Source organism: Temnothorax nylanderi, unplaced genomic scaffold (assembly GCF_030848795.1).
Source record: "Temnothorax nylanderi isolate EJ_2023f unplaced genomic scaffold, tnyl_v1.0 TNYL_tig0090_pilon, whole genome shotgun sequence".
NCBI lineage: Eukaryota > Metazoa > Arthropoda > Insecta > Hymenoptera > Formicidae > Temnothorax > Temnothorax nylanderi.
In genome coordinates this window covers 519044-533148 of record NW_027249152.1, presented here as the reverse complement: position 1 = coordinate 533148, position 14105 = coordinate 519044, and the positions used below count along the sequence as shown (strand labels likewise).

The window sequence follows — 14105 nt, the reverse complement described above, 5'->3', positions numbered from 1 at the left end:
TTTCAATACCTTGAGGTGAGGTGAATGTTCATTATATTGAGGTGTTATTTCAATTAAATAAATTGAATATTTTATTATAAAGTAAAAAATCATTTTAGTATAAAAAAATTTTAATATATTATTTGAATTGTCATCCTTAGAAAATTATATGTTTAATCAGCTATATTTACTATATGTTTAATCACATTTCCGTCCCAAGAACACGAGTATAAATCGTCTTTACACCATGCGAGTCCTCGTACAAAATCGTAATGTCTATTTTCTTCGAATAGTTGCAGCATTTCTCTTTGGGCATCAAATATTTTTACCGATGTGCTATCGGAGCAGCACGCTAATTGTTCTTTCCTAGAAAATAGATAAGTTATCGTAAATTTATTATCGTCAAGAGTATACTGTGTAAGCAATATCTTGTATGAACTGTTGTACAATCAAGTAAATTGATATTTCCGATAAATTCTCACCTTTCTGGATTTGGATTGAATAACAACTTATGTACGCTTCTGTCACATTCGACTGACTCGTACAATGGAGTTTCCGTTTGTCTGGTGTCAATTAATACAATGCTACCATTATTTGTACCTATTGCTATGAGATGATCCAAATTAGTATTCCAAGATACCGCCGACAAGGAACAATTATTCTTCTTGAAGATACCTTTAAAAAAAAAGAAGAAAATATTGAAAAAACGTAACAAATTTGAAACAAAGATATAAGATAAAATGTAAAAAAAACTGTAAATAAACGTACAATTCGCCGGTTTGGCCCGTCTAATGTCCCATAGTAATGATTCACTATCGAAAGATACGGATACAAATGTAGAATTACACGTGGGCTTTACATCTGTACCAGTGATAATATCTGTATGCGCAAAGCTGTAGGAGTAACTAGCGATCAAGTCCTCCGCGTCCCAGACTTTTAAGCTGTAACAAGCATAAGATTAATAATCTCTTCGCCCTGGCCCGCAACGTCGTACATTTTAGAAGCATCTTACCAACAATCCATTCCTCCAGTGACGATGTTTCTTCGATTGGAAAACACGGACACCGTCAGGACGCTGTTGTCGTGCTGGCAGGCATATTCGAGATTCTGAAACTGGGTCTCCCCGTCCGTCTCACCTATCTGATAGATCTGCACAGCTCCGCTGTCCTCCACGCTGACAAATTTGCTCTTACTAAGGTAAGCGGCGTCCACGACGCCGCTGTCAATTCGCTGGGTCATGGCTGCGGCACGCTTCCGCGAAAAATCCGAGATATCCTTGTAATACCAGACGGTGCCGTTCCAGTAGAGGTCGACCATGTTGGTGCCTCCGAGAAGAGCATTGTGTTCTGCAACAGAGAGATCAGTCACAGTCACATACGTTAGTCACACGATAAACGAGGGAGCCGAGCCGCGGAGCACGTTCTTTACCGTCGTAAATCGAGAGAAACTGCAGCTGCTTGGTGTCGACGGGCGATCGATTTTCTACGAACGACATATTCCTGAAAACATCCCCGTTTAAATTCGGCATGACTGGAGCGTCCATCGCGAACTGGCCCGCTTGTCAGATTACAAGGATAACAACGGCAAAAGGATCAGTTCTGCGACGATTTCTTTCGCTCCACCACGCTTCACGTGTGTCGGAGCACTCGGAGCATCGATTCTCTGTGAGCGGCCGGCGAGGTTAGGGACGCGCGTACCCACGATACGCGCGCAACAGTTCCGTTCTGCGCGTGCTCGTTAGAATGCCGACTTGAGGGATAGGAGGGGGGGACAATAAGAAGAATAATTAACCCGGCCGCGAAAGCGCGGGCGGAAAAAAACGATAGGCACGGACGGAATAAATTATGCGGGGCATTGGGTAAAAAATCGGCAAGCGCGGAACGCGGAACGCGTCGGCGAAGACGGAGCAAGTTATCTCGGACACGCATTTTCCCGGCCTCGCTTTGGAGCGAGAAAGAAGGGGGGGGGGAAAAAGACAGATGATCGAAAGAGATAAGAGATAAATAAATACAAGGTTTGTTTCCAACGGCTGAACTTTCTACACTTATCTGTTGCTCTGTTTAGAGCAGGTGCAGGTGGAAAAGCGAACGCACCGCGTAACCGGCCGCGGCCGGCGGCGGCGGCGTGACGTAACGCGGCTGCTCCTCGCTCCTCCGCTCTCCTCTACACCGTCGGCGCAGTTTTCCCCGTCGCGGCGCATGCGCGTCGTCGGCCAGCCGCGATGCGAATCGGAATCAGTCCAACGGAATCTCGGTGAGGACACGGCCACACGGCACGGGACGGGACGACACGACGTTGTACACGGCCGACGCGGGGAAACGCGACGAGCTAGAGCACCAGGCGACTTGTCAATACGCGGGGCCCAACGCGTCGTCGACCACCCGTTGGCGCTTCAGCAGACGGCGGAGGCGGCGGAGGCGGAGGAGGAGGAGGCGGAGGCGGCGGTGAAGAAGAAGAAGAAGAAGCGGCGGAGACAGAGGTGGTGGAGGACAGCAACAAAGCCGTGACTCGTTCGTCGGGAAGTCCGTCTTGGCTCGCCAGGCAGGATGTCGTCCAAGCCCGCCGAAAAGCCCGAGCAGGTTTTACTTATCGAGCCGCAGAACGAGCTGCGATTCAGGGGTACGCTGAAACCGAGATTTCAAGGAGTCGTCCTCCACCCGCGCTCGTGTATACGCATCCTTTTATTAGTTTCAACACGTTCCTCTCCTGCTCCTCGTCGCGAGACGCGCGAGCGTGGCGAGCGAACGCGTCGCTCGTCGCTCGTCATCCGTCGCATTTTTCGCGACGAGGAGCTCGGCACGTCGAAGCCTACGTCGGAGCTACGTCGTCAAGATGACGTAAGGCCGCGACTCGTCTTGCTCGCTCGCTCGCCGCGGTGGCCACGGCGGACGCGCGCTGCGTGATCGTCGCGTCGCGTCGCGTCGCGTAGCGTCACGTCGCGTCGTGCCGCACGCAGCGAGGAGAGCGAGCCCCGAGCCCCGAGCTTCGAGGTCGCGGCCGTGCGCCTCGACGAGCGTGTGCGACGTCGGTAACTCCGCACCTAACCCCATCCGTCCCGTCCGTATGTCAATCCGCTGTCATCCGCCGCGAGGGCCGAGCGAGATACATAGATCCGTCCCGATCTCCTCCCGCGTCTCGACGAGGAGGAGGAATCCTCCGTCGGGGAACTCGCCCTCGTCGGGACGAGGGAATCGAAAGCGAGCAGGTGACGAGAGACGGTCGAGCGGCCCGATGGCTCTCGCGCCCTCTCTGGCCGCTCTCGCCGTTCGTCGTTCCCGAGAGCCGTTTTTTTTCCCCTTCGCGCGACGGAACGACGGAAAAGCGAGCGAGATCGGTCGATCGTTTCCCGGTCTTTTAGCGAGAACGCGATCGGGGTGCCCATCGATCGCTCCGCGCGACGGCGACGGCGACGGCGACGGTCCGCCGTTGCCTTCGGTTGCCCACCGATCGCTAATCGTCGATACGAGGAAAAGCCATTTATTGAATTTATATACCGCTGCTCCACTTAGCCGCCGCTATACGCGCTACGCGCCAGTAATCCATAAGAGCCTCGTTTATTTATGCGACAGGAGGCCGGCGGTAGATCGCCAATTCCGAGTAACGCCGCGCGAATTTTTTACGATACTCTCTCGCTTTTCCTCTCCCTCTCTCTCTCTCTCTCCCTCTCTCGCGTAATCGAAGACCCGGCTCCTCGGATTTCCTTCGTTGAAACTTGGGAGGGGGAACGTTGAACTCTGGTCTCTCCCCCGCGTGTCCACCTACACGCGCATCGTCCCCCCGGCGTTCCTTACGGAATTTCACGTAATGGAACGAATACTTTGCAGATTTGCCAACTCGCGGCACGTCCACGCGGCGCGTGGATTCTCATTTAACGCCTCGAACGTGGCGATCGCCGTGGCCGCGTCTGTTTACACGCTCATTAGACGCTCGCCGCGCACGTTCTTGCCGATTGTCGCGAAAATGAGGCTCGTTAATTATGCTGAAATCGAGTAACGTCCTTCGACTATGACCGGTGTCGCGTGCGTGTCGTACGTATTGCCAGAGAGAGGGAGAGAGAGAGAGAGACAAACACTCGAGCGCCGATTCAACGACGGACGATCCGCGAGCTCGACGTTCTCGTTATCGGGATTGAGAACACTCGAAAACCAAAAACAATCCGTAATCGTGCCCCCAGCTGATTATATTCTTCCTACTCCTCCCTCACATTGTTCCATATATTTTTCCTGCTATCTATATGTAACAAATTTGCATTGTGTTTATATCTTGTACTTTATGACGTGACAGCAATAATTCTGCTATAATAAGGAATGTAATTATAATTAGCGACGGTTGATTGCTATAGTTAATTACTGTGCGAATTTATTTGTCGTTTTACATATTTCTCTCGCGAGAGGAGTTTGAACGTTATCTAATAAAACGATGACTAATAACTGAATGACTAGCAACTAAAGGATGATTGATGATCTTGATCTTCTTTTAAGAAACGTGAATCTAGTAGTTTTACTTCGTACGACAATCTTAGAATATAAGAAGAAAGGTTTTATTAATCATATAGTAACTGATTATTAGTAGCTCGTGAAAAAGTATAACATTGTGTCAAATAGCTTGCATATTCACTGATTAACATTCATATTCCTTGTACTTTGTATCTGTATTCTTCCAGAATGCTCTTTGTTTTTTTACTATTTGTTCTTGACCCTCGCAATCTCTATTTTATTAATGATTGTAAAAAGAAATAAATGTAAACGCTTGCTCGACACTAAATTCGCGCGTGAGTAACTATTTTATCATTGTACATTGTTGCAAGTGATTTATTTTATCGTTTACTTTTGTTGCAGGCCCTTTCACAGGAGGCCCAGTCACATCATATATAAAATTAATTAATCCAACGAATAAGAAGGTATATTTTAAGATAAAGACTACTGCCCCAAAGAGATACTGTGTACGTCCAAACTCTGGAGCTCTCAAGCCAAAGGATGTCACTGAAATAGCAGGTTGGTCTACAATGTCTCTACATCATGGAAATTAAATTATAAATTTTATTTTTTATAGTTATTGAAACTCTATAATTCTCGTAGATGATATTATTTATATTCGTAAAATTTAGGAAAGATCTGTTCTTTTATAGTTGAATATCGTTTTATTACAGTATGCTTACAACCGTATGATTTTGATCCGTCGGAGAAAAATAAACACAAATTTATGGTGCAAACTGTGGTAGCACCGGATGATGATGACGACGAATATCCAGTTGATGTGGTAAGAGAGTGTGACACTATATTGAAATTAATATTAATATATATCAATAAGTCAAATGCTTATTATTTCATTTGTTCTCTTCAATTTTAAAATTAAATAATGATCAATTATGAACATTGTTTTTTTTTTATTAGTGGAAGGACATAAATCCAGATCAATTAATGGACTCTAAACTGAAATGCGTCTTTGAAAATCCCGTAACTAGTACCACTACTAGTACGGCTAAAACGACTGCAACTTCCACAACAGCTAAGGCAGACTCTAATGCGACTAATGGAAAGAACAAAACAGTTGGCGATTCGGTTAAATCGTCGCCTAAGGTAAGTGTATTAAGTGTATTGTTGTAGATCGACAATAATCATTTGTTACATCTCCAAACAATGTGATTTCCCTCAGGTTCTTGGTGAAGCAGAAGAGAAACTATTAAAAGCTGCGCAAGAGGTTAATCAGCTTAGGGTAGAGGAAAGCACGCTTAGGCAGGAAAATCTTCAACTTAGGGTGAGTATTAGTATATCAACTGTTGTTGTATTTAGACTTTTTACGATAGTTCTATTATTGCATTTTGAATTTGTATTAGCTAAATTTAAAAGGTACTAATTTGACGATCTTGTCATTTCATATATTCTACGAATGACTTAATATAAATAATTGGCATTAAATTTAATTTAAAAAACATTACAAATTCAAAAGTTGCGAGAAATCTATCAATAACACGAACGTATATATTTGCCTGCAGGAAGATTTAATGAAGTGGCGAAACGCGGCACTGGGCAATGATGGTAACCTTGCAGCAGCCAGAGGACTAACCTCGCAGAGCAATAGCCAGTTATCTCCGACATCAACTAGTATTCTCATCGCCGTTGCCATGGTTATAGTCGGCTACTTGCTGGGAAAACTAATCTGAACAGCCTTTATCTTACTGTATACCTCAGTGTACCCCCCACCGCCCCCAAGTTTTTTTAGCCTGTCTTCTGCCGTCATATGCCATCGTTCGATCGCAGACACACAGACTCCAAACGTTGCGTTACTCGAATGTTCATAATAAATGCTATAAACACGAACGGTAGTGGTCTACATTAATAGAATTGCTCGTTACGGGTGTGTGCTTAACCTGATAAGATGCTTGGTTTAAAATTTATTTTATTTTATTTATTTCTCGTCTTTTCTAAGAATATGAATTTAATTAGAAGACGCTAAGTAACGCTCCGGTTTATGTTTGTCATGTTACATTCTCATTTTTGTGCTTGTAAAGGGATTTTCGCTGTATAACTCGCGCCCTGTCCTGAAATAGCGTTGGACAAAATGTATCCGCGAATAACGAGTAATAATTTCATGTTTATAAATACATATTTAAAGTAATTATTCGTCATTCGCATTGCTCAACGCCTTTGAAATCTTGTTCGCTACTGGAAATATAAGTTACCAATTACTGATTGTTATCGCACTCTTTCTCGAAATATCTTTATACACCACTTATTCGCAATAGGCCGAACCGTACTGATGCAAAAGATCACACACGAACGAGTGAGGGTGCTATTACTGTCATATATATAGCATCTTTCTCTACGTAATATAACTTTTACGTCACATAAATAATATTGTACAATCGGAGGCAGAAATAGTGTCCAGTTGCTGGTGTACCGCATGAGAACGGCTGTTGCCCACGTTCGCTCGATTTCCGCTGCTTCGGTGCATCCGCGCCGGGCGCCGTTCTCGTTCCCCATTGTACATATTGTGTCCATTTGAAAAAAATATATAATACACATAGTCGGGGTCGGAGGGGAAGAAGGGGGGGTCAGAGGCGGGGCTGGCTGATGAGTAGTGGTATATGATCCAACAATTGGTTGTGCTGGTAGTTGTATTCCGCCAGCGTTGGTATATTAAGTGAAAAAGATAAAGAGAGAGAGAAAGAGAGAGAGAGAGAGAGAAAGCGAAGGAAGAGTTATATAAGATGCATTGAACTTACTTGACGCTTCAGTGTACTTTTTATTTCTTTATGTTTGTCTTACGAAAATAACGAATAAAAATATGTCTCGGATATCACAAATACCGAAGGGTTTTTTGAATTATGCACCTCTCTGCTGAATTGTAACGCGATAATTATATACATGGGCATGATATTTGTCGAGGAGTCCGAAGCGAACGAATCGCTCGATCGAGTTTCACGAGCTGACGGGCTGACCGCAGGTTGTCACATTAAAGTACTATTGTTGAGCACGTAATACTTATCTCACACAGATATAGAGATATTTATATAACTGTGCCTTAGGACTATAGAGGCAATATAGCGTAAACACGATTTCAACCTTACTGGCTTCCTCCGTCGCTCCGAGTTTTTTTACACCGCCCCACTCGGCAATCTTTTTAGCGAGCTACGAATTTCCGTGTGTCTCGCGGCTTTGTAATATACGATAAGAAGGATGTGTAAAGAATACGTTCTGCCGTTGAATTAGACACGTACTGTATAAATGCATTTTTGCCGCGCGCGACGACGCGTATATTTTATTTCGGTGTGAAACTTCCATCGCTGTATGTACGAGTTTCTGATTCGGAGGCGGTATTCGGACTTCTCTTCAATAGCGTTATTTTCCGAGGCATTTCTGTAAAACGGTTCGGTTTCGGCACGCGAGAAGGACTCAGCGGCTCCTACAGCGAGAAAACGATCTTAGATCTTGAATCGTGTAAAGTCGAGCTCTATCTATCTCTCCTTACATATATATTTTACATGTATATCCCGTGTATTAATTATGGAGTTCGTTAATTCGAACCTGATCTGTGTCGCGTCTTTGTAAAACAGAATATATATGTGCATATATACATATATATCATATATATGTATATGTATACATATATATGTATATATATGTATGTTATGTATATGCATGTATGTATATTCGTGCCTAAGAGAGGGCAAATGCACGTTTTTCATCTCGTGCGTTTTAACTGCACCAGAGGTACTTTCCATATTCCGTAGAAAAAAGAAGAAGCGATGCAATTAGTATGCACAATGCATAAACATCCCTTAGATACTACTACGTTAGTGAGATTTTATTACAGATATACCAAGAATTTGTTGTATATGATCTATATGCGATTGTTATACGTATAATTATATATATATCATTACCGAGTTTTTGCGGTTTTGCTTCATGCGTGACCACGTCGTCACGTGCGATTAATCTATTAACAGCGATTTCGTTAACACTCGTGTTTGAATAAAAGTATTCTATTAAAGAATGTACCATGCAGACTTCTGATGTTTCGATACCACAGCGAATAATTGTATGTGCGTTCGCATAATCCCTCCGATCACGTGTCGGAATTGACGACTTCCAATCTAAAACCTGAATCTAAATTCATAAATTATTATCGTTAACATTTTATTTTACATTTTTTTATTTTACATTTCTTTTATTCACCAGGAATTTAAATATAGAAAAGTTGCAGAATCGCAGTGCAATATCATGTTTCACGATAAGTTCTCTCGAGAATACGGTCTTGTGTGCTCGAGAATAAGAAAGTATGATTCGCACATTCGCGGCGGAGAACGTGCCGTTTTGATAATATTTCGCAGACATATGATATACATTTACGAATAGAATTAATTATAAGTCATCTTTAGTGCTTTCCATATTCCATATATTAAATTTCAAACATTATTCCATATATTTATGTAATAATATCCTATGACTCATACCGACCATCTGAATAATAGCTTGAATCCGAAGTGCTCGATTAAAATAGATTAACATTAGATCAAAAATATTGATTCCTGGATATCAAGTTGGATATCCTGGATTTCAATTGGATATTAGTTTTAATAGCATTAACATTAACAGTTTTAACATTAATTATTTCTTCGGACGGGATTAAACGTGTCAGTGGACTGAACGGAGAAAAAAGACGTTTCGTGGATAACAGGGTAAAACGCCGGGGGATCGTGACGAGACGATTCGAGCAAGCACCCTCGTGACGCGAGACAGTTTCCGAAAGGGGTAGCATCCCTGGAAAGAGAGCGCGTAGGTAGATCCAAAGTGGAGTAGGTCAACTCATAACCAGACCGCAATCTACGTATGTCTCCCTACGCGTCTATATTTTCGGTCACGTCGGAAGGTCGTGTCCACTGTCCACCCATTGCGGTAAGAACGTCAAAGCATAAGACCTCTAAATGTCGGGGAGAGAGAGACGCAGGGGGGTGAGTGCGGCTTTTTTATACCCGTTTTCCGTTCGATATTTACGTCATCGGTATAAGATCAAATCTTCCGCTTTATAGGAAAAGCTTCATCCTCGTCCTCGTTAGGCCGTAGGCTGTTGCTCGCGTTCCATCAGAGATTTTTGGTAATAGCATGCCCCGGGATAAGTCACGTTAAATCTAGCGGGCACATAGAGGGAAACGATAAAGAGGGAAAAGAGGTTTAGATAAGGATCGCCATGCCAACTTGTGATTTAGTGCCGAACGTGGGGCTTTGCCCTTTACCATGTTACCAGCGGAGAGATTAGAGACTTTTTGCGGTAGCGTTTCTTGGACACGGTAAATATTAACGTCGCGTTGAGTCTCGTATACGGCGAGAGCCACGAGAGACCACTTGAACGCCGAGCTTCACCGACTTTTAGCTGCAGAGCATCGTGAAAGAAAACAGCTATCTCAATGAGTTTTAGAAATCGCCAAGTTTCCGCGGGAGTATCTCTAAGTAATGCTATCGTGGGGTTTCGTGGCTAATCGCCAGTAGCCGGACATATACTAGGAGCGTTCACCGTACAAATCGAAGGGCACGCAGGGCTCCCCTTGAGGCCCCGAAGACCGTCGGTACTCCCTAATCAACAGCGAGGAGAATTAACGGCGGTCATCGAAATTCTATGCGCCGCGACGCGTTTCCACGACACCCTTGTGGGCCCCCCTACCCCCTTCCGGGATCGGGTCACTCGGTGACCGATGACGCTCGGTACCGAGAGACGTTCGGCTGCGAACTAAAGTCGGGCACGACGCGACTTCCTCGGTCACGCCGTGCGGATAAATCGGGATACGGGAAGAGGAAGGAGAGGAGGCAGCGGTGGTGGCGGTGGTGGCGGTGGTGGCGGCGGCGGCGGCGGAGCGACGGATGCAGCGCAGAGCAGCCTGATCAGGGTGGCGGCGGCAGTAGCGGCTGGCTATTGATTTCAAGGGCTTCCTTAGCCCCCCGCCTTGCCGCTGAGTGCCCGACGGCTTCAGGTCGCCCCGAAGGGCTCGCGGTGCCCGCGACTAAAATCCGTTCTCGTCTCTCCTCGCGCGGGACAACTCGGGGAAATGTCTTTGGGGACGCCAAGGAAAGTCATCGCTGAGCCAACGTGCGAACGTGCGAAAGTTCGCGCGACGGTCCGCGAGCCGCGAGAACGCTCGCCTTTAGTCGATTCGACGCGAAATCAATAATCTTCAGTCGCGAATTTGCTATTTGAGGGTTTCGTGACGGAGAAAGAGAGAGCGGGAGAGGAAGAGAGGGAGAAAAAGAGAGAGAGATTGATCGTCGAAAGAGACCGTGCGGGATTCAGAACGATGTCGGAGGAATGTTCTTTCAGGGTTGTCGAGTAGAATGATATCGCGCGGGTGCGGCACGCTCGAGGAAGGGTTAAGAGATAAGGTCGCGCGAGAGGGGGCTGCGCCCGACCACCCCCGAGCGGCGGGCGACCCCGCTCGCGTTACGGCACTGCGCGAGTCGGGCCGAGCACAGACGCGGATCGCGGGGTGAGCCGTCGCTCGCCATACGTCGAACAGGGTGCCCCGTGTTGGGGCGTCTCCTGGCATCAGCGGGCATCGGTGTCGTGCAGTCGATCGGGGGACGAGCACCGTCTTCTGCGAGTCCCCGTGCGTGTAATCGCCGCGAGGTTGGGAGAGAGAGAGAGAGAGAGAGAGAGAAAGAGAGAGAGAGAAAGGGAGAGAAAGAGAGAGACAGAGAGAGAGAAAGAGAAAGGAAGAGAGAGAGAGAGAGAGAGTGATCGGGGGCGAGGGAGAGAAAGAGAGAAAGGGGGCAAGAGGGAGAGAGCGACGAAAGAGTGCGTGCGTCCTGTGCGTTCGTTCGGCCTTTTTCCTCTTTTTTTTTTCCTTTCGCGGCCACCCCGTCGCACGCATACGGCGCGATCGAGCGCCAGCAAGTATCAGCAGTATCAGCAAGCAACACGCGAAACGGGGCGCACGCCGAGGGGCGCGACGACGATGACACTGCGACGATGTTACTCGGGGTGGTAGCGCGACCACGGTGGTGTCATAGCGTGGTGGTCATCGTTGCGTGGGCCAGCAGCAGCAGCAGCAGTAGCAACAGCAACAGCAACAGCAGGAGTAGTGCGGGCGTCGGCGTCGTTGTCGTCGGGGGTGCACGCGATCGCACGGGCGAGGAGGAGATGGTGCCCTCCGCGGATTGCACGGAGGTGGGAAGTGACTCGTCGTTATCATCGTCATCGTCGTCGTCGTCGTTGCCGTCATCGTCAGTTCGCGCTAACGCTGAAACCGCTCGTGGTGCGGTCGCCACCGCCGCCGCCGCCGCCGTCACCGCCACCATCGTCGCGTTCTCCGCGTACAACGTCGTCGTAACTGCCACCGTTGCCGCCGTCGCCGCCGTCACCGCCGTCGTCATCGTCGTGGATGCCGTCGCCAGTCCTGCCACTGCCACTACTGCCGTTTCCGACGCGAGCATGTTCGTCGTCCGCGCTGCCAACGAGGCTTCCACCGCGACGGTCTAACCCCGTGAGGGTGAGTGCGATCATTCCCGACCTGTCTTTCCGGGTCTCGCCTTCCCCACGTCCTTTCTTTTAGCGATAAATATATAAATCCGCCCCCCTGTGAGTTCTACATGGAGTAACGGGACACCGTTACTCCCCTTGTTCATTTTCGACGATGATGGAGAACGGAGCAAACGACGGGGGTGCGAGGAAATCGGAGAAAGAACTCGAGCAGCGTAGGGTGGCGAGAGGAGCGAGAGGAGAAACAGAAAGGAAGAAGGAGGGCGAAAGAGAAGGGCAGCGAGAGCGCGAGAGGGTGGAATTTCTTCGCTCGCTCGTTTTTCTCCAATCCTTCTTCCTTCCTTTTCATCATTTTTTTTCCTCTTTTCGCCCCAGCTCGCTCGCTCGCGTCACGATCGTCGTGCCCCGGCGGCGAGTCCCTCCACATAACTTTCGTCAATCGATAATACAAGACGTCCGCAACGTCGTGCGGCGCGCTCGCAAGATCGGCCTAGGAGAACGACGGAGATTTGTGCCTTCGTGCTCCCGTGCGAGTAACGTGAGCGACGAGTTTGCCAGTCGTCGAAGGGAAATGCGCGAGGGGTTGCTGCCGCGACCCTACCCTCGTTCGAGCGCGTTCGAGTCGACTCGAGCGAGCGAGCCATCGAGGGTTGCGTTCGACTCGCGGACGGGCGGACGGACGAACGAACGAACGAACGAACGACGAGCACGAACGCACCCTCGCTACCCCTCCCGTACACGACGGCACACGTCTTGCACTTTCCTTCCCTTTTCCGCTTTTTTCCCCCCCTGAAATTTGTCGAAAGTATCCTCCGATTTCGATCCCGCAATACGAATTCGTAGCGGCGATCTTTCGTACAATCCAGATTTTAACGTTCTCTCCGCGCAATTAGAGGCTTCCGCGAGAGTGAAAATCACGTTTGTTATGTAAAACTTGTTACTTGCTTGCACAAAGTCCCGTAAACATAATTTATAAACCGTTTCAAAATGTGCACAAATAAATGACTGTGTGTCCATCGATCAATTTGAATTTTATTCTAACAGAATTAGGACTCGGCTGCGAAGACAATTGCCAAGGAAAATTCGATTCTTTTGTCGAAGGATCTATACCTATTATTCGATGCACACGCACCGCAAAATGACTGAAGGTTCCTTCGCGGGGAGCACGTCCTGTGGAATAAACGTCGACGATCGCGTTACCCGGAGTCCGGACACGATGCGTTCTACCGCCAACGTTGCAGTGCCGAGGAACTCCACCCGGCGCGGCGCGCCGCGACGCCGAGGTTGGCTCTACACCGCGCTCGAATTCGCGCTCGAAGCCCCGAATCGCGTTCTCCTCGCTCGCGTGACTCCCACCGATGTTGCTTAATGAGATTCGGGAATGTACGAAGAAATCTCGGAATTTCGCGGCGCTCGCCGTGGTGCCCCAGGTGCGAGGATTCATTTTTAACCCGGCGGCTCGGCAACCCGTCAGTTCCCGGCTAATGATCGTATCAGAGAGCGTTCTTATTTCATGGGCGGATCTATAGAACGTCCTAGAATTGGCAGACAATCGATATATAGCACTGGCTCTTGGTCGAAGTTAATTTTTCCTTAGCAAAAAATGTCGAGAGAGAGAGAGAGAAAAAGGTCATCGCTTTTCAACGTTCTAGATATCGACATTTCGATATCATGTAGTTGCACAAATCAGAATTCTGTCAAAATAAAAAAAAAGAATCCATCCTAACTCGAACGACGAATGAATAAATTTCGCGAGAAATAACGCTACGCATTCGCTGCTTTTAGTCGGAGAGCCAATTTTTCCTTAGCAAAACTGTAGAGAGGTCATCGCTTTCAACGTTCTAAATTTCGACATTTCGATATCACGTAATCGCAAATCAGAGGATTCTGTTAAAATAAAAAAAATCCATCCTAGCTTGAACGACGAATGAATAAATTTCGCGAGGAATAATGCTACGGATTCGTTTTTCGCTGATTTTGGGAGCATTATCGCACGAACGTTAATATTTCAGTTTCCGAGCTATTATCCGTTAAAGAAAAGCCTCATAGAATAATTCATCTCGGAAACGCTTGTCAATTTTTCAAGGCACTCATGAAAGTATTTGACCGCTCGAAAAGGGGCGTATTCACTCCGCAAGTATCTCCCAAGATATATG

The 14105-nt window shown here is 47.2% G+C and overlaps 3 protein-coding genes across 5 annotated transcripts in view; 2 read left to right on the top strand and 1 right to left on the bottom strand.

Moving 5' to 3' along the window:
* Positions 1-44: 44 nt before the first annotated feature.
* LOC139774961 (methylosome protein WDR77) lies at positions 45-2349 on the bottom strand. Of its 2 annotated transcripts, XM_071710551.1 has the most exons (6): positions 2073-2349; positions 1408-1478; positions 992-1325; positions 748-920; positions 462-654; positions 45-345 (listed from the first exon to the last, which is right to left on the bottom strand). In XM_071710551.1, exons 1-6 carry the CDS (start codon positions 2177-2179, stop codon positions 153-155), a joined length of 1071 nt encoding a protein of 356 aa, XP_071566652.1. In that variant the 5' UTR covers positions 2180-2349; the 3' UTR covers positions 45-152. The 2 variants fall into 2 exon arrangements, with proteins under 2 accessions (XP_071566652.1, XP_071566653.1); XM_071710552.1 differs by lacking the exon at positions 2073-2349 and having other exon boundaries at positions 1408-1948.
* Positions 2350-2357: 8 nt separating this feature from the next.
* Positions 2358-8479, top strand: Vap33 (VAMP-associated protein 33kDa). Its single transcript, XM_071710562.1, has 6 exons — positions 2358-2598; positions 4818-4973; positions 5129-5238; positions 5373-5558; positions 5635-5736; positions 5975-8479. The coding sequence occupies exons 1-6, from the start codon at positions 2526-2528 to the stop codon at positions 6140-6142; spliced, it is 795 nt and encodes a 264-aa protein (XP_071566663.1). The 5' UTR covers positions 2358-2525; the 3' UTR covers positions 6143-8479.
* Positions 8480-10583: 2104 nt separating this feature from the next.
* The window catches only part of Glut1 (Glucose transporter 1), a 37155-nt gene continuing 33633 nt past the window's right edge, over positions 10584-14105 (top strand). Inside the window, exon 1 of one of the 2 annotated variants that reach the window (XM_071710523.1) lies at positions 10584-11959. The gene's annotated coding sequence lies outside the window, so the exon portion shown is untranslated. The remainder of the gene's footprint in view (positions 11960-14105) is intronic. The other variant, XM_071710535.1, reaches the window with a different exon arrangement.

Bases quoted from the DNA above. Each gene is read 5' to 3' on its own strand.
- Vap33 (XM_071710562.1), top strand. From the start codon at position 2,526: ATGTCGTCCAAGCCCGCCGAAAAGCCCGAGCAGGTTTTACTTATCGAG. The intron at 2,599-4,817 runs GTACGCTGAAAC...CTTTTGTTGCAG, and splicing joins GAACGAGCTGCGATTCAGGG to GCCCTTTCACAGGAGGCCCA. The intron at 5,239-5,372 runs GTAAGAGAGTGT...TTTTTTTATTAG, and splicing joins ACGAATATCCAGTTGATGTG to TGGAAGGACATAAATCCAGA.
- LOC139774961 (XM_071710551.1), bottom strand. From the start codon at position 2,179: ATGCGCCGCGACGGGGAAAACTGCGCCGACGGTGTAGAGGAGAGCGGA. The intron at 1,326-1,407 runs GTAAAGAACGTG...TCTCTGTTGCAG, and splicing joins GTTTCTCTCGATTTACGACG to AACACAATGCTCTTCTCGGA. The intron at 921-991 runs GTAAGATGCTTC...TGCTTGTTACAG, and splicing joins ACTGGAGGAATGGATTGTTG to CTTAAAAGTCTGGGACGCGG.